General features: G+C 36.6%; 2 protein-coding genes across 2 annotated transcripts in view; both read left to right on the top strand.

Annotated features, from left to right (window-relative positions):
• Positions 1 to 19,541, top strand: part of LOC149788886 (plexin-B-like) — a 446,804-nt gene that overhangs the window by 202,440 nt on the left and 224,823 nt on the right. The gene's annotated exons all lie outside the window — the stretch shown is intronic.
• Positions 1 to 19,541, top strand: part of LOC149788888 (hepatocyte growth factor receptor-like) — a 219,804-nt gene that overhangs the window by 136,535 nt on the left and 63,728 nt on the right. Inside the window, exons 16-17 of the mRNA XM_089973562.1 lie at positions 1,178 to 1,344; positions 13,820 to 13,990. Coding sequence (XP_089829688.1) covers positions 1,178 to 1,344; positions 13,820 to 13,990 — 338 coding nt within the window. The remainder of the gene's footprint in view (positions 1 to 1,177; positions 1,345 to 13,819; positions 13,991 to 19,541) is intronic.

Below are 19,541 nucleotides of genomic sequence, written 5' to 3'. Positions count from 1 at the left end.
AGTAGACAATGCAAGTCCAGTATGTATTATAAGAAATTTGGTTTTATTGTGCACGAGGTAGGTAAATTGAGATAAATACATTTCTCCTGCTTTGTTACACTCTGCAAATGCAATAAAAAATACATTTACTACAACTATAAATAATACCATCATCAGTGCCTTATTGTTCTGAATGTATACATTGATTCTGTTTACAGTACATTAAATACGAATGACTTACGACCACATATATTTATTAATTATCCATCTAGAGAGATATTGGACCAAATAAACATAAACACAGCAATAAGTATGTAGAGCAAACGTAGAGAGCAGACATACAAGCGTATGGACAGAATGATAGACTCAGAAAAGAATATGCAGTTTGATAACCTATTAAAGGTGCTAAAACTACATCAATATACAGTTCAGAGCAATATGCAGACTGCATATAAAAATAAACTGTTACATTAACCACATTATAAATCTATTTACCGTATCATATGGGACAATGGTCAAGTCACATTTTCTTTTAAGCAAACGAATCATCAGGCACTTTTCTTACTGCAATCCCATGACCAGCACCCTTCATCAGCTCCAATGGAATGACAACCGTTAATATGCTGTTCGTGCTATGTTGTTTATACAGACAAGCAGCAAATTAACCAATAAGAAAGTTACTTACCACTTTTCATACAACAGAACAGTGCTGTCCAACCCGCGGCCCTTGGGCTGATTTTAAATGGCCCGCCAGAGCTTGAGCAGCTATATAGTCATTGCTTTTCAGTTTTCTGATGTGGCCCTCGGCTTCAAGAAAAAAATTAAGTAGCCCCTGGTGTCAGCGATGGTTTGTATAATAGATGATTTATGTGGAAGCTTTTTGTTACTTGATTGTTTTATAATATACCCATAAATTTAAATGTTATGCACATTTATTTGTTCATGGCTTGAAGAGAGAGAAGAAAAATGAAGTATGGAAAATCATCTTGTTTAAGAATATGTATATTCACTAAATGAGAGAAGAAAGTAGTTCCAGAGGTGGTATAACCACAGTAGCAATGCCACTTTTATTGTCACTGTGGCAATATCAGTTTTTCTTGCTTTGATTTTTAATGTTTCATTTTCAAATGCTTCTTAACACCAGTGTGCAGATGACTTCTGTTTTCGTCTGATGGATACATGTCTTATTTTTATTTAGGATCCAAACATCACAGATGTCTCACCTACCACAGGCCCTATGGCAGGGGGAACAATGTTAACCGTCAGTGGTACAAACTGCCTCATTGGTAACAAAAACATCAAGGTCTTTGTTTTTGATGGACCCGTTAATAGAAGCTGCACGATTTTGAAGATTGATGGAACTCTGTAAGATAATTAATGCTGTATTATTGATATCATTTATGATAAATGAAAGAAAGTATTATTACAGAAAGAAAAATATGTTGTTCTACAATGTAGACCGTACGCTCGTGTTAAAAAATCCAGCAGAGAAATTATACTTTTTGAAACCTGTTTTGTTTTAGGCCAAAAATTATTGGATTCAAAACTGGAGTTTACATCTGGATTTTAGACTTCTGTGCTTTAGATCTAAAGCAGACCAGTCTGAACTGCAAACAGACAGATGAAACTTTGCAAAAAGTAGGATATGTTTGAGGTTTTGAGTAAAAGGGGGCTAGGACATAAAAATTATTGGTTCAAAAAAAAAAAAAAAAAAAAAAAAAAAAACCTAAGTTTGCCCTTTCTGCACATCTGCACATGCATAGGCAAAATGGCCAAATTTATTTTAAAAAATCTATTTTGCACTTAAGCATTAGAGAAAATGAAAATCACTGAAACAAATGTTACAAAGACGAAATGATGTAGACTTTCTACTTGTGTTAAAAAATACAGTGGAACAAAACATAATTTTGTTTAGACCAGTTCTTTTTTTCTTTGAAAGGCCAAAGGTTAACTGTTCAGAAACTGGAGTTTGTATCAGGATTTTAGACGCTTTGACCTTAAATAATTTGATGAAGAAAGGACTTGACTTTGATTATCATATTATCTGTGTTGTCATTAAGGTTCATTCATGTTGGATACATTTATCCCAAATGCATTCATGTATGTTTTAATGTGAAAAAGCAAAATACTGGAAAGCAAATTTGAAAATGCTTTGGTGAATAAAAATGCTAGAGTGACAACCTTGAAAAATCATTGTCAGCAAAAATTACTGTCTCCTTTACATGGTACCAATGTAAATTGAATAAATATGCAAATTCTAAAGCAGGACTTTGAATGGTGATGTTCCTAGTATCAGGTCCATCCATTTGTAAGTCCCTAAGTCATTAGAATTTTCATCAAGTTTTAGTTGATCTGAATCATAACGCATGAGTTTCTATGGTGTATATAGTGCTGCAGAGCAGTAAAGACAATGACAGGATTTTAAAATGACAAAAAAGAGCAGCAGATATACTTTTAGGTATGGCTTTTAATTCAACTTCTGAAAATTAAGTTTAGCTTATAATTGACAAAAGAACTGCTCACAGAAAAGCTGTTTAATATAGAAGGCTGTAAATGGAAATGCATCACATTATTTTTTACTTGGCATGTTTTGGCAGATAAAATCTCATTATGCATTACACACTGCAAACGCTGGAAAGCTCTTGCTTCAAAAACCTAAAGCACAGCAATTCTAGCAGAGCTTAACATTTTCAGGGTTCTTGTCTGGAACAGATTGCTTTTTAATACAAAACTTAGTCATTTTTTTATAAAAAGTAAAGGTTTAGACTATATGTTCAATACGAAATCAGTATTCTTTTTAATTCAATAATACAAAACCTGTTGCTATTTCATAGCTAGTATTTTTCCTGTGGAAAATGCCATGACAGTATAACTGTTCCAGTGGCCTAGTGGTTAGAGCGTCCACCTCGGATGCAGGAGGTCGTGGGTTCTGTACCAGGCCAAGTCATACCGAAGACTTACAAAAATGATACTAACAGCTACCTTGCTTTTCGCTCAGCATTAAGAGGTTAGTCTTTAACTGGTCAGCCTGGTGTCAGGATAATGTGACCGGGTGGGACATCATGCTACATGTCTGTGGCATGATGACCCAGTACTAGACATCACTGTAAACTGCCACACTGTAGACATTATAGCAATATGACTGAATTTTTTTAAAGCTACATTAAAAATCCAAGTCACACACACACCATAACAGTATAGTGAGAATTCATCCTCCATTAGCGTAAGGATGCAGGAAATTCTAGAACACTAGATCACCCCTGTGACACCCAATGAAAATGTTTCCAATGCATGCTGTCCTTCATTCTTGTTTTTATCACAGCAATAACATGCTGCTTAAATTAATTAAGACTCTGGTTTGGTGAACTCCTTCTCAAGGGAGACTGTAAACAGTTGCGCCTTCCCATTAGGGAGGAACAGCACCTACCCCATTCTACGAGGGCAGAGAACACATCACACCCACCTGTGATGGATAAGCTTCACCCTATCTTTTCTATTAAGATGAAGAGCGAGTCATTTTTCCCACAGTAAATAGTGGGACCCTCCTTCATCCAGAATGGCAGAGAGTGAGTCTCACCACCACTCCCTTTTCAGTACCCACTATTCATGCACAGCTCGGTGTAGGTTAGAAATGATTTGCTGACACCTCCCCCATCCTTTATGGTAGACAACAGCTCTCTTCAAGTCCCCATGGCCCATTTTTGGTGATGGGATCGAACAACCTGGTAAGGGGAGAGCTCAGATCTAAGTATATCAGATCTGGGCAAGGCTTTTCTGCTGATCTGAGTTGCCTGACTGGTCTTTCACCAGTCACTGGGCACTAGGAACCATCTAACATGAATGTAATAGTCACTGGGATCCTGGATATTGGTTACCAGTCAGTTGAGCATGTTTGATTGCGGATAAAGACAGATCTAGACCTTCTCTCCAGACTGGTTTCATCTCGTCGGGGATTAGGAATCATTGTACGGATAGAAGACTAGGGAGGGGTTTCAGATCAAGGTATCCACCCTTTTTTCCAGATAATTCCTCAAAATTCCTATGGAATGTGAGTCCTTCCACTGCAGGAAAATTACTTACTCCTTCCTGGCATACAGCCATAGTCTTTAGGATCTTGGCCACATGGTATAAAGGTTCATGCTGTAAGCCGTGGACCTCGATTTCCTCACGACCTCATGTCAAAGGGAGAGAGAAAGACATTAACTCCATGTTAGGGGTTAAGACTAAGATCACTCTTACCTCCCACACAATTAATGGATATTGGGTTACATCGTCTTGCGTTTCAGGAAAAAAATTGAATTATGTATTTTCTGTCCTTGTCATTTCACATCAGTTTGATACAGAAAAGGCTTGTCCTGCCTTCGGGTTTGCTGTCTGCCCCCCCCCCCCCCCCAACATTGAGACCCTTGGTATCTGTATAAAGCTATATGGTTAATTTCTTGTTTCTCCCACTTTGGATGCCGAAACAACTCGGGTGTATATTTCCATGGGAATTTGGGCATGCGTCTCAGTTTAAACACTTCTGAGGCTGCTGCCCTGGAAGCAGAAGATATCTTTGGTGAGTTCATCCCCTTTTTATTTCCTGGTCCTTCACATATGGTCCTTGTCTTTCAAATTCGCCCAAAATTGAAATCGCCAAAAGGGTTTATCAGTGAGATCTTTAAAGCCATGTTGGCTGTATCACAGCAACAACCCCATCCCATTTGAAAACTCCACTTTATCTGTTGAACCCTAGGAGGAAGCACCACAAAGGCCCAGATAGGGAAGTTTGCATGTCTTTCCCTCTGTCATAAGGACAAGGGTGGGTAGCAATAGGGGCCTGCTTCCTTTCCTGCTGAGTGGTTATCTTTGGTTCCAGCATGTTCCACTAGCTAGACCCCATTTCAGAGTCTTTATCTGGCATAACATTCCATGACTGGGTCCTTTATATTATAGAGGTGGTTACCAGTTTCAGGTTTGGGATCACATTGTCTAATTGGGTCTACCATGCTTTTCCACAAGTTGTATCTGGTGCAATTAAAGGAAGAGGTGCACTCCTTCATTAGAAGAGTGCATTAGAGAGGTTGTACAGCCCAAATGTCACTAGGTATCTTAATTCTTTTTTGATGATTCATTGATCCACAGTAGCTAGATAGAAACCCTTAGATCTGTTTTGTTATTGGTCCATAATAACCAGTCTCGATCTCCTACCAAACCTAGGGAAATTGGAGCTTATTCAATCTAAAGACTTTGTCTATGTGGTGATAAATTTCCAAGCAAACAGTATTGGACTGTGTCCCTCACGTCTGAGTAGTCAAGATCCTGTCCCTGTTAGAGGCGCTGAGAGCAACGACCAAGTTGTTGACTCATCCATTTCACTTTCTGCCATGGACTTGATAGTTCTCACAAATGGTCTCTACACCAATCTTATCAGATTCCCTGTTCCAAGCTTGGGGACACACTTGTTTGAAAGCTAAACAATAAGCTCCCTTTTCTGGTTTCCCTAGCACCCATGCAGAGGAGTTGGGCAATGGATGCTTTCATCCTTATGGTGTTATCATGCCTTTCTCTCCATCAGGATCATCCCTCTTGTACTTCACAAGTAAGGAATTCCACATCTCAGTTCATTTTGATAACACCCCTGTGGCCCCACTGTGGACCATCCTAGGTCTTTAGGTATGGATGTCCTGTTGCAGCACAGGCACTTTTCTCTGCAAAACAGCCTGCATATTCTCCATCTTTTCACTTGCCTCATCTTGAACAATATATCTGCCAGGACCAGTTTTTAAACTATAGTGTGACTTTACATGCCCGTTTGTTTGTACCCCTTACCGATTTCAAAAATGAGAACGTTTAATGTGATAAAAAGTGCACAGAACTAAGTCAATTGAATCATTGATTTTTAATTTCTAACCTGACTGTGACCAGAATGACACTAATGCTGGAATCCCCTGCATCATTTCATGCTTAACGGACTTTCCATACTAACAAGGCGCCATATTGCATACACTATAGGCTAGTTTTTTTCCATCAGAAAACATAATTACTTAGTTCATCCTGTTCAGCAACTGATGAATAATTGTGTACATTACATAACTTTGAGAGTTTGGAATTATATCCCTTTGCATATTTGAACATAGAAATTAATCGACTTGTTAAATCCACATGAAAAGCAAAATTGCAGTTGTCATTATTTTCCTTTGCTTGATTCGATATTGTAAATATCGGAAGCAAACGACTTATGCATGTACATCTGTAGTCGGGATACGCCCCTTTGCTGAAAATGGACTTGTCAAGAAACTGGAAATGGATCTGAGCATGTCCATCTGTTACACTGAAAACTTCCGTTAAGCATGAAATGCGCAAAAGATGATGGTGTTAGGGCCACTCTACTCACAGTCAGGCTAGAAACAATAAATCAACGAATGAATTGACGAAGTTCCTTGCACTTTTTATCACATTAAAGGTTTCCATAATTTAAATCGGCTGGGGCAGTACAAACAAACGGGTTTGTATTGTCAGACTATAGGTACATACAACTCTTTTTAGACTACTGTAATACAGTCTGGGGTAATTCAAATGATAAATACAGAAAAGCTGGCAAATCTTCAAAAAAGAACCGTTGGGCGAATATCAATCCAGAAAGCAAAGAAAATTCAGCTATTAAGTTAAAAAACAAAATCTGTTTGAGAAAAGCCAATTTAATGTACAGGATATCCCATAATAGGGCTCCTGAAAATTTAACAATCACTATTCTAGTATAGGCTACCTGGCAATACTCCCAACCAGCGATCCATGTCAATCCAAACAGTAAACAATTTCCAGAACTTTGCTCTGGAATAGTATTCCAGTTGAGATTAGAAATGCCCACTCTATTTCCTTCTTCCAAAACAATATATCGAGTGGCTTCAGAGATGCAGCTAAAATAAATAAATTCCTTTGTATGAGGGCCTCAAGGTAGATTAGTTCTTAGCTACTTGTGTTACGCTCTTTAAATAAAGTCATTCGTTTTCTTCTTCTTCTTCTTCTTCTTCTTATTATTATTATTATTATTATTATTATTATTATCATTATTATTATTATTAGTTCCTTTTTAAGTCCAGGAGATGATCCGTATCTAAGGTCTATGATGCCAAGTAGAGAATCCTTAGAGATTTGTGCAATATTAAATTTGTCAATCCTACTGTCCTTCTGTGAGCACAGTGACTGATTTCTTCTCCTCCCTTTTGAATAAAAATAATGATCAAGGGCTACAGGGCAACCCAACACATTCAAATTTTATATTCACAAGGACATTGGGATGAGAATATCAATTAGCAGACCTCTTCAGCTACTTCAAGCTGCCAAGTTGTGCTTGCTAATGCGTAGTTGGAATCTCACTTACATCTTGTGGTTTTCATAATTTGATTTTACTGGCAGTATGACTAAAATACATTTTGTAAAGGACATTGAATTTAAATACCATTTTGATGTTGTAATCTACCATTTTTCAAAGTTAAAAGATTTTAAAAAATAATAACTCTCTCCCAAGCATTTTGATGCACTCTATCCACACATTACAGAAAACAGTCAGAACCAGTCAAGTGGGGACAGTTTACACCCATGCAATTACACCCATGCAAGTATCTCTGCAATAATGTATGCTAAGTTATCTGATAAAACTGACACATGCAAAAAAATCTGTAAATTGATTAAATTATTAATGTAATTGGAGAGCTTACAGCCAAATACTTATCAAGGTGTGATAGTTACAAAGAGAGCAAAAGTGCTCAATGATGGTTTGTGCATCTCTGAATAAAAGAAACTTCTAAACTTTAGCAGAAGTGAAATGGAAAGGTCAAAACTTTGGAAAAAAATGATTTTGGTAGAAACACTTCCAAAAAGAACTAGTCATCAATTTTCTGGAGGTGGTGACTTGGAATTTTCTTTCAAGCCATACTTTTCTTCTTCTTCTTTTTACATACATTATTTTTTTTTAAAACTATAGTAAGCAAGAATACCCCCCCCCCACTGAAAGGAAATGATTAATCCCAAAATATTTTTACAAATTTGTCTTGTTTAATTGTTGTTTTTCGTGTCAAGTTTTTTTATAGATAAATATTTCAGGCAGCTCTTTTTATTTTGTCAATTCATGTTAAAATTTCAAAATGCCAAAATGCACACTTTCTCCAAATTAAAAGAAAGGAAATTAAATATTACAACAAGTTCAACAATTCCTGGTAATATGAATAAGTGGGTGCAGTTAGGAAGTAACTATGTTTCAAAGTTACTTTCAAGATAGTATATGGTGGAAGAAACTCTATAACCAAAGTATATGCCGACTCTTGCATTGGATTCTTCTTTTAACAACACTTAAAATGAATAAAATTGTTGATGCTAAAAAGCCATATTTAGACCAGAATCTACTGATAAAAATATGTAAATCTACTGATATCTTGTTCTGGTTCAGTCACATGTATAGGTCTCTAACTAATGAATCTTGAGGTGAACCTTCCTTTGAGAAGCTTACCATCAAGCCTCTTTTCTTGCTGTCATTAGCGTCTTCATGACTATGGAGTAAGATTTTTGGCCTATGCGTAGAAACAGTCTGTGCAAATTCTATGGATCTACGAGTCCACTTCTTCCCTTTGCCAACCAGGTTTTAAGCAAACACCAACTCCTATCGGTTGCTCCACTCCAATAATAATGTTATGCCCATTTAGAACTTATGCTTTTATTTTGGCAACTTTGAAATGGAAAATAAACACTATGAGATATTTGTTCCACACCCTTAAGGGTTCAGGTAGTCTTTCGCTTCTATCAATTCAACGTGGGTTGCGTAGTATAAGGTGAGCTTTTCAGTCCCTTCCTGAGAGGAACCTTTCATTCATGAAATTGAAGCCCGTGAGGTTCAAGCCATTACTAAGTCGTGGGCCTATCTAACTAAAAGATAGCCTGGAAGATGCAATGATGGCCATACTACCTTCTTTTACCAGCTCTTTGGCTCACCAAATTGAAGGCATATTTTCCTTGGGTCCAGTTGTAGCTGAGAAGTGTCCATGTGGATACCATCTTGCAGTAGACTTATATTCTGCAGACCAATGGTGGGATCATCAACCTCCCACCAAACTGAAATATTTAGCTATGCAACAGGTTTTGTATTTACTGCTATTAAAATGTATTTTTATGTGTGTGTGTGTGTGTGTGTGTGTGTGTGTGTGTGTGTGTGTGTGTGTTGAGAGGGAACTAATTTTAATGATGTAATACTTACTTGTTGCTATTGCCACATTCCCTCCTCCTGTACAACATTAATTCCCCAGTAAACTAAGCTGTGTGTTAAACGAAAGAAGGACAGTGAGCATGGCCAACGTATCTACCGTTTGTCTCGATCTATTGTGTTCTGAAATCATCTGGTCCACCCTATTAGTAGGGCAAAGTCTTGTTATACAGTCAGGGTATTTGCAGCCCATGAGAGTACCAGCTGCACTGTCACAACAGGTAAGTATTGCGTAGTTAAAATTAGTTTTACCCCCCCCCCACCTTACCCCGTTTTCAGTTTGTGTTAAATAATCTACCTATCTGATATACTGATTCTGAGTAATAGTGAAAATAACTCCTGTCATCGAACTTATAAATGATTTGATTTTGCCATATGTTTTCAAATTAGACAACTCTTAGCAGCAGTATGTGCCTGAAGCTGACTTGGCATGTACCAGATGGTATGTCAGATGTTTAAGTCTACAGTACACAACCACTGAAATGTCTTGGAATATGCCCTTCACACATTTGGATGATTCAGCCGTTTCCCAATGCTTCCAAATGATCTGTTCTACGTTTGGGGCATTGGGCTGGAAAGGGGACACATTTGTTGGTTGTCTTGGTTTATATTTTAGGAGTGCTCCTATTTAAGTTTAGTTTCGTTAATAACCCACTTAGTGTAGCATTTCTGTATCCTTTTCTTCTAAGATGCCCTGTCAACTCTCCAAATATCTTTTCAAAGACAGACAGATAGATAGATAGATAGATAGATAGATAGATAGATAGATAGATAGATAGATAGATAATTTTGCCATTTTGTTTTCATCTATGACACTACTTGCAATGAAATTCAAGATTTACTTTGCAAGAAACAATATTATAATTCATTGTAATAACAGTAATACATTAATTGCTTTCCTTTACCAGAACGCCTAGTTCCAATCCAAGCTAATTATTCCCTCCTCCACTCAGTATTGGATGGCCATAATTAAAAAGAACATGATCCAAGTCTGATGCCTTAGTCATAACCAAGATATGGAATTTATCCCCCTTAGTCCTTGCTTTATTTGAATGTTTTCTCAGTTAAATTTATAGGGTTTTTGTACATTTCTGTAAAACAGTTCTTCCCCATCATAGTTCTGTGCCAGAGTATCTATTGTCCTGTTATGATTCCCAGAATTTGTTTCTTTTCTATGAGTTTTATTTTCTTTAGTGATTACTATGTCAGTGGGTTTGCATAAGTGAGTATACACGAAGGTCCCATTGGACACCACCCTTTTGCCTACTGTGCTCAGGTTGTGCCTGATTAGTTGTCTCTGGATTGATCAAGTGTAAGATTTCATGAAAAGTCACCACACATACAGAAGCAGGAAGAAACATCCTACTTCTTCATCTACTTCACTGAATAACCCACCTTTTTCCCATGATGTGTCTGGCTCTCTGTCCATATTGGGGAAATATGTCCCCATGTGGGGCAGTAATGCTCTAGAATGACTGCTGTGATTTTCCAAAGGCCAGGGATCCCTGGTACTCATTTCAAATCATAAGGGGGATCCTTCATTGATCCCTCCCAAGGAAGGGAAAATATCTGCGTTACACCTCCCAATTACGGATGAGCAATGCCCTATGAAGGTTGATGTCCCACTGGCATAGATGAGCTAATTGCACTTTTTTCAGAGAGAAGAGTGATGATCTGAAATGGAGTTGTTAGATCGTCTTTACTGGATGGGTCTTTGTTCGTTTTCCTTGCATCAGTCACTGGACACCATTCACAAGTATCTAGGCACAAATCAGCAGTGATCTACTGATCATTGGATTTTGAGCATTGGTCACAGATTACCAGGTTTTGATTTTCAGTCTGAAGAAAGGGATCAGGCAGATTTCCAGTCTGTTTCTATGTTTCTGTTTGATCCCTATGGGAATAAGGATTCAAGTTGTAATTGATATACTATGGATGGGGATGATATTGGCATCCCAACCTACCCAGTGGTCCTGTTCAATTCCTATGGTATGCATCACCACTACTGGGAAGTAAATTGTCCTTCACCCCCATGACGTCATGGATGTCTATATCTTGGTTTCAGGGCAATGCAGACATGAATGGACATGAATGCTTCATTGCATCTGGTCTTGCCTAACAGAAATCAGCGATGAATGCCACTCACCTCCAAGGAAGTGTTCAGAGATATCATTTTGCCTTGGAGGACAGCTAATAGAGTTAGTCACCTTCAGTGAGTGATTATTGGAAGATAGGAACCCATTTTAATGTATCCCTCTCTGGACTGAGAAACTGTTAAAGACAGTCCTTACTCATCTCAAGAGCTAGCTTAAAATAGTGATATCTTTTCCATAATCGCAGATGTCAGTGAGTTCCAGAAGAACCAGTGAATCTGGTTTATCTACCTCCATTGGTCCACAGCTACTTCACATCTCTCAAATCGGGTGTTGGAGGGAAAGGAAGTTTTGGACATTCATTGAGACAATGAATGAAGTTACCACCTCTTTCTTCCCCACCACTCCCCCCCCCCATGTTCAAAAAGTTCTGCCACAGATGGTGAGAATAATCTCTCCATTCTGTATTGACCTTTTAGGGCCTCCTCTCATTGAGATCTTCTCCAGTTGCTGCCCTCAGTGATGGTCTTTTAGATGACACAGAAGTTTTCCTGGGGCTAGGAGTTAGCCAGGCAGCAGTAGGTGTAGTTTGTTTCTTGTTCTATGCTCCAGCTGCTTTTTTTTCTTCTAAATCCAGCTATTTGAGCTAATTCTTCAGCATAGCTCCTAAGCCTTCTTCCCTTAGACTTGTGCACGTTTCAAACTGGGATAGCTGGGGCCTGGGCCGACCTTCCAGTAAAAACTTGGGATGCCTTGGAACTAGAGGCCTCTAATCGTGTGATGATCGCTTCACATGTTAATTACATTTTGGCTGCTTCCTTTAGTCTCTTGAGGGACTAATTATTGTCTCAAGTGGTGCTTCAGTGCTTGCTTTAAGCCTTAGTGAAGATATTTTGTCATTCGTTCAACATGTTAATGAATCCCCTGGCGGAGCTTCACCTTTGACAGGGAGGCTGCCATGGAGATGTTGAAACTGGCTTGGAAGTGTGAACCAACCCCGACATCCCTGTGGGAACTTATTACAATTTATTCAAGGAGTTACGGGAAAACAGTCTCATAAGCAGCCTCAGTTCAAATCCCATTCTAAGCTAAGGAAGATTTAGAGGCCAAGGGAAAAGTCTTTCTGGACTCATCCCCCTTTACACAGAAGGGAGGTGATCAGCCTTAGGTAGTTGCACCCTCTCATGCAGTGCATTCCTCTTCCTCATAATGGAGACTACCACCATGGTCAGGAACACCATAAAGCCCTGTGACTGGATGGTCTCAACTGATCTTCAGTATGCGTTCCTTTACATCCCAGTCTTCCCATCCGCAATAAAAATAATAACTTTTGTCTTGACCAAGAGGTAGTAGCAGCCCACATGAGATCTATAAGGATCTCTGTCTTTAACTATTTTAGTGCTAGTTGATGCACAGCGTCCTTAGAAACTTCTCTTCAGAAAAATCTGTCGCTCTCTTGGTTGACAGAGATTCATCTTGGTCTTATCAGAAACCTGGTGAAGTCGAATTTGATCCCATCTCAGGACTTTTCACCAGCCTAGGGAAAGTCCATGTTTATCAAGACAGTATTGACCATATCCTGGTCTTCATAATAGGACTGCTGGCCAAGACTAAATTGTTGGCTTGCCATTACCTCTTTTTCCTGGGAACTCTAAACTTGGCCACATAGATTAGGGAGGCTTCAGTTGTGTCTGCTCCAGTTTCTGCTTCTAGCAATCTGGTGACCACACAAGGATCTGCTGTCAGCTCTGATCCATACGATAGCTGAATTTCACCAACACCTGCCTAAGGGTCTGAATTTGGATTAGTTTCTTACCAGAGTCCCATTTCATATCCTCAACTCTTTCTTTACACTGACACGACAGATTTGTGACTGGGGAGGCCCAGTCGTCTAGCAGTCTTCATTGGTGAGCACTCCTACCATATGGGTAAGTGTACTTATTTTCTCTGCAAGATTTGTTGTGGCTATCAGCCTCTTTCCTAACTAGTAAATTCACTAATACGCAGTGCCGGCAATGTATTACATGCTGTTAACATATAGTCTTTGGGGATAAAATAGTTTGAATTGTGAAATACTTGCCTGCTGTTATTGTAAAGATTCCCATTACTCATCCTTCTCTGATGTCCTGTACTTTAGGTCCAAGTCAAAAGAAGAAGATATCCATGTATTCGTCATGATGAAGGAGTTGGACTAGACTCAAGTTCTGTTTAATTCTTGCCCTCCAGATGGTGAAGTCTCGGTAATGAATGCAGTGCAGTAGTAGCAGATAAGCGTTACATAATTTAAGTTAGTTTTACATCTCCTCCTCCAAGAAGCCTTAACTAAATTTCAGCATGCATAGTATGTCAGATTTTACAAATATACATTACTGATTCATTTTAAAACTATTTTCTTCCACCTATCATATCCATCTTCACCATCCCCCCTGCTCCCTTGTCAGTGAACTTGGTTACATGACTTGGTAATATTTAATTTTTAAATTTCATTGAAGATTCTCTTTTGTTCTGGCAGGGCTGGAATTGAAGGCAAAATTATATGCAGAACACCACTAATGGAGAAGACTGCAACAACAAGCATCATTTTGATATTTGATAATCAGACTTATAAAACTGTTCCCAAAAGCTTCGCATATTTGGCAAATCCTGTAATAGATAAAATCCAACCCAACAAAAGTATGGCAAGGTAAGTTGTAAATCTGGACAAGTAAAGTCATCAAATAAATATTTCTCAAATTGAATTTATGCATTTACTTTCTGTTGTGGATGGTTTGATTGATAAGTAATATCCATCCAAAATGTATGTGCTTCCTTAAGTGCAGTTAAATGATTTTAATATTTCACAGCTGTATTGAATTATATCAAGGTTGTTGCCTATAAAATGAAGTGTATAATTGATTCCTCACCTTTCTTCTTTCTTTTGTGGTTTTCTTCCCATATACAGTACACATCACTGGTATTTTCAGAACTCCATGCATTGTGGTGGGGGTGGAGAGAGAGTGGAGATGATTAAGAAAAAATAACCTCCATCATCTTTCTGCACGTCCTGATGCGGTTGTTTGTGGAGAAATGTTCTACACACCGTGCTTTCTCAAGAAGTCCTCAATGAATGACCACCGCAGAGTGGACGTGGTCTCTATCAAATGGGCGTAGTTTACTGTATGACCGCTGGTGTATGAAGAGAGAGAGAGAGAGAGACGGAGACCGAGAGAGAGACCATTTTATCTACATCATTATTAGATGATTATACACATTTCCTAGTTAATTTGAAGATTTTATAATATATATAATGACAAATCAAATTTTAGATAATAGTAACATATTCGCAATGCCTAGAAAACTGTACTATTACTACTGTACTTTTTTATTTACAAAAGGCTGAATGACACCTTTTGCAACAAGTTTACACTTTTACTGTATTCAAAGAAATCTGAACTAATTAATGCACATACTTTGACAAGACCTTGGTGGTTTTCTCTTGAAGAGTGCAAAGTTATCCTACTGTTTAAACATGAAAAGTAATCCTTGGAGGTATGTACATTCAAATTCCCCATGACTGTTGATTCTGTTTAAGAAAAACAACAATAAAACATAAAACACGGAATTTACACTTAAATGCAAACCATGTTTTGTTCTTAAAAAGTAATGACCAAGTCATGAGGCTGAATATAGATGTACACAGCTACAAACTTTAGTTCAATTCTGATTTCATTTGTGCTGTATTGGACTGGTAATTCAATTTATTGTTCTTTCCGGTGATATATATTATGTCTCTTTTTATTCATCATGAGATAAGTGTATTTCAAAGTATGTAACCCTTTGGAAACTTAAATGGTCTCTCCCTAAAAAAGAATATTGACTCGAGCAGATGTTCTGCAGAAATAATGACAGTGAGCATTGTAAACACTTTTTTTTTTAGCATCAGAGGACAATGTTTCTAACATAAAGCCTTCTGACTTGGTGTTTCCGTGGGTGGTCATATTGATTGACTTGGTATGCTGTATTTTACACCTCAAATTATGGTCCCATTATTAACAGCGTAAGTTTGGTAATTAATCCTAATTAATCAATTATTGTTGAAATAAATAAATGATTGTTGAAAATTTTAAAATAATAAATGTTCAACAAATTTAAGGCATTCTGCTTGGTTGTATCCATATGTATCCTATTATTTGTTTGTTCTTGTAAGGAAAAATATAAAAACAAAATGTTTGTTATGATAGAAAAACTAATTAGTCATGTGGAAATGATTTATAAATATCCTATTCATGCTATAAATCTAATACGTTTAATTATTTCAATGCAGTTTCCTGTTTATTTATGTTGTAGCAATTGGCTATTGAGACAAATAAAGAATAAAACATGAAAGCCAATTTCTTTCAATAGTATTTAGATAATTTCTGTATTTGGTATACTGTTTTGCAGCTAATATGAATTAAATAGAAGACATGGGATCGATTCCTCATCTCTCTTGATCGATCTGGTGATAAAGTGATGACTGTTAAATTTACATTTCTCTAACATGATGTAATGACTAAGCAAATACAAGACCTATCACTTTGTTGGTCTCTATATTTATCTCAGATTGGTTTGGTACTCTCTACTGCAAATTATGGAATCCTTAGAAGAAAACAAACTCTTAACAAGATGTTAATGGACCTATTTAGAGCAATTTATCAATACTATGTTACCAGAATGTACCTTTGCATCCATTTCCTTATTGCTGTGTCAATGTGCACAATATACTTTGTTAAGTATCATATGAAATTCAATAATACTTCACTCCCTGCAGTGAAAGGTATGACAATGAATGATATATGTCAGACATTTTACAACAAAATTTGCAATAATATTTTACGTGAAACAGAATTGCACGTGTTCCGATAGTTACTCCAAGTATGAGAATGGGCCAGATCAGGTCAGGTGTTGGGCACGGGTATGTGTGTGTGTGTGTGTGTGTGTGTGTGTGTGTGTGTGTGTGTGTGTGTGTTGTTTAACTTTCAAAAAGGACCCTAACTTGCCTCAAAATAACACAAGAGCAAAATCATGTGTCTATTTATTCAAAGTATGCATAATGCCCTATAAATGTGTGCAAGAATTAAATGTCATCAAATTTAAAGTGACTACATTTGTGTGTGTCTGTTCGATATCTTTAGGAGTGGGGGACTGCTCTGGCACTGATAAGTTATCAGGAATATATTGTTCTATTTCTTCTGACATATAATCACAGGATTATTGAGGGTTAATTAAACAAGAAATTTGTATTATAACAAGGACACCATGCCATTCCTTTTCTTGTCTGAAATAAATTTATCTTGTGATGAATTAAATAATATCCCGGTCAGAAAGAACTATCTAGCCCATTAAATTCAATTGCCTTGCAGTACACCTGTAGTTAAAATTGAAGAAGTATGTATATTCAGCCTCGTAACTGTGTCATTAAGTGATTCATAAATTCAGAATTTGCTCTTCCTTTTGCTGGTGGTTTGTTTTATTTAAAAAAGTGACAGTCAACTGGAATTTACTTGTCCAAACCAAGGAAATTACTTTTCTTGTTTAAACAGCAAAATAAATTAGCACTGTCCAAGAGAAGATCAATACAGTATGCCTCACATCAAGTCAGTGCATAGGTTAAGATTTATTTAAATAAAGTAGAAATGTAAACATACTGCAAAATAAGTTGATCACCCTTCTCTAAATACATAGAATATAAAGACTATTTTACTTAATTTTTTTTATTGTCCCAATATGTTTTGTAGAAATTAAGATTACTTAATTCTTGAAATGGTATCTGATTGTAAACTGATGTATGGGTGTTTCCATGGGTGGTCATATTGATTGACTATTCAAATTTCAATCAGTAAAACTTTTGTTCTTAATGATTGGACCATAATTTGAAGTACATGTATTAAGAGAAACATGCCAAGTCATTCTTGCGATAGAAATGCTCCTTTCCCAACCAGAAATTGTCATCTTATGCTGAAATTTTATAAGTTTTTACAATGGTCACTGCCTTGTTTTCTGCTGAACATCCACTGAAGCCAATTCCTTTCTAGGGAGACACCATTTAATGGGGAGGGGGGTAAATACTTGAAGACTATTGTCTTCTTCTGAATTTGTTAATGAAAAAGGACATTATGCCATTCTTTGTTTTACTTAAAAAGTAGGATAAATTTACGCTGTTCAAGAAAAGCTCAACAAGGTTGTCCATATATATGATTGAAATTTAGATCACTGACTGCTGAAATGGTATTTGATTGTCAATCACTCATTGCATATCGGGTTTTCCATGGGATGTCTTCACTAATTGGCTGTTAAAATGTGACTAAATAATGCCGATCAGCTGATCTATGATGAAGATGACATTACCTGTGAATGCTGAGGTGCTGTGGTTATTTGCAGTATTTCATCACTATGTCACAAGTTTTTTTTTTTTTTAAATGGCTGTCAACTGGAATTTAATTGTCTAAACCAAGGGAATTAATTTTCTTGCTTAAACAACAAAATAAATTAATACTGTTCAACAGAAGATCAATACAGTGTGCCTCACATCAAGACATTGCAGAAGTTCAGATTTCTTTGTAAAGGTGAAATGTAAACATACTGCAAATGAAATTGATCTCCCTTCTATAAATACATAGAATATCAAGACTTGTTTACTTAATTATTTTATTGTCTCAGTATATTTTGTAAAAATTAAGATCACTTATTTTCTTGAAATGTTAGCTGATTGTAAATTGCATATGTCAATCAGTAAAACTTCTGTTCTTAATGACTGGACCATAATTTGAAGTACATGTATTAAAACCAACATGCCAAGTCATTCTTGCAGAATGCATCTTAAATTGCCAACTTGAAATTGACATCTTATGCTGTAATTGTATAACATTGTTTACAATGGTCACTGCGTTGATTTCTGCTGAATATCTGCTGAAGCCAAGTTTTTATTAGGGAGATGCCATTTAAGGGGGGGGGATAAATGCTTGAAGACTATTGTCTTATTCTGATTTGTGGTACAAACAGGACATTATACCATTCTTTGAATTATGTAAAATGTATATACATTTTTACTAGGGTGTACAGTGCCAAGTTAAGTAAGGTTCCTACGTTTTGGGCAAAATAATAGTATTATTTCACTAAAGCTTTAGTAAGATCACACTAAAAGTTAACTGAAATTTTGATGAGTGTTCACAAAAATATTGATCAAAACTTTCAGTGAAATCTTGGTGAGATCTGACTAAACTTTCAATTAAATTTTGATGAGATCTTACTAAAATTTGGTGGCATCTCACAAACATTTTGACCAAAACTTTCATTGAAGCTTCATTCAATTGCTAGTAAAATTTAACTGAAATATTGAAATTTCCGTGTTACTATATACAGTATTTTACAGCTGTTTCAGTAATTTTTGAGAGATTTCAATACGTTTCAAATGAAATAATGGATACAAATTATACAGCACTTTATTAAACACTGTAATATTAAAATATAAATGGACAACAATTATACAGCTGCTATAATTCTGACAGTCACAGTATATGAGAACATCATACTGCAAATGATGTTTGAATGTACACATTGATGATATTTTGATCGTTTGAACGAACCACCGATCCAAAGCAGCCATGACAAATGTTTAACAAGTTATAATAATTCTGATTTTACTCAGATTTATAACATAACTAAAATATTTTGCTAATATAAAAACAATAATATCACTCATGACATTGAAAGATTATTCTACTTATGGGCAATGAAAACTCCACAAAGATGACCATCTTTGATTGACATGGCAATAATATCATCACTTACCCCCCAGTGACCTATACGTTACATCTACATAAATTCTGGAAGTTAATCGGTTTGCAGTTCTATAGTTTATCATTTAACATGTGAGCTGCTACTGTAAAGCTGGTAGTTCAAATTTTTGTGGCCAAATTTGCAAAATGCTAGTCCTGGCATTCAGTTTTCTTACAGATTGACCAACTACAATGCTCTTTACAGAGATCATCTGCTAAATAATATACGGAACAAGTACTGTTATAAGGACCATTGCAGAAAAAGTGTGTTTAAAACAAACATTTATGATCATTGTCTCACAGAGACAGTTTTCTTTGTAAACATTGAAATGCATGCACTCCAATGTATTCATTGAATACATATCATATACACTTTGTGTTTTATGCTTATTTTGTTTAAGCAGACTTTAATATTTTTGTTATAATTTTTTTGTTTTG

Source organism: Sinohyriopsis cumingii, chromosome 11 (genome assembly GCF_028554795.1).
Source record: "Sinohyriopsis cumingii isolate HCF-2022 chromosome 11, ASM2855479v2, whole genome shotgun sequence".
In the NCBI taxonomy this organism is placed as follows: domain Eukaryota; kingdom Metazoa; phylum Mollusca; class Bivalvia; order Unionida; family Unionidae; genus Sinohyriopsis; species Sinohyriopsis cumingii.
Note: the sequence above shows the minus strand (reverse complement) of the source record. Positions and strands in the feature narration are given on the sequence as shown.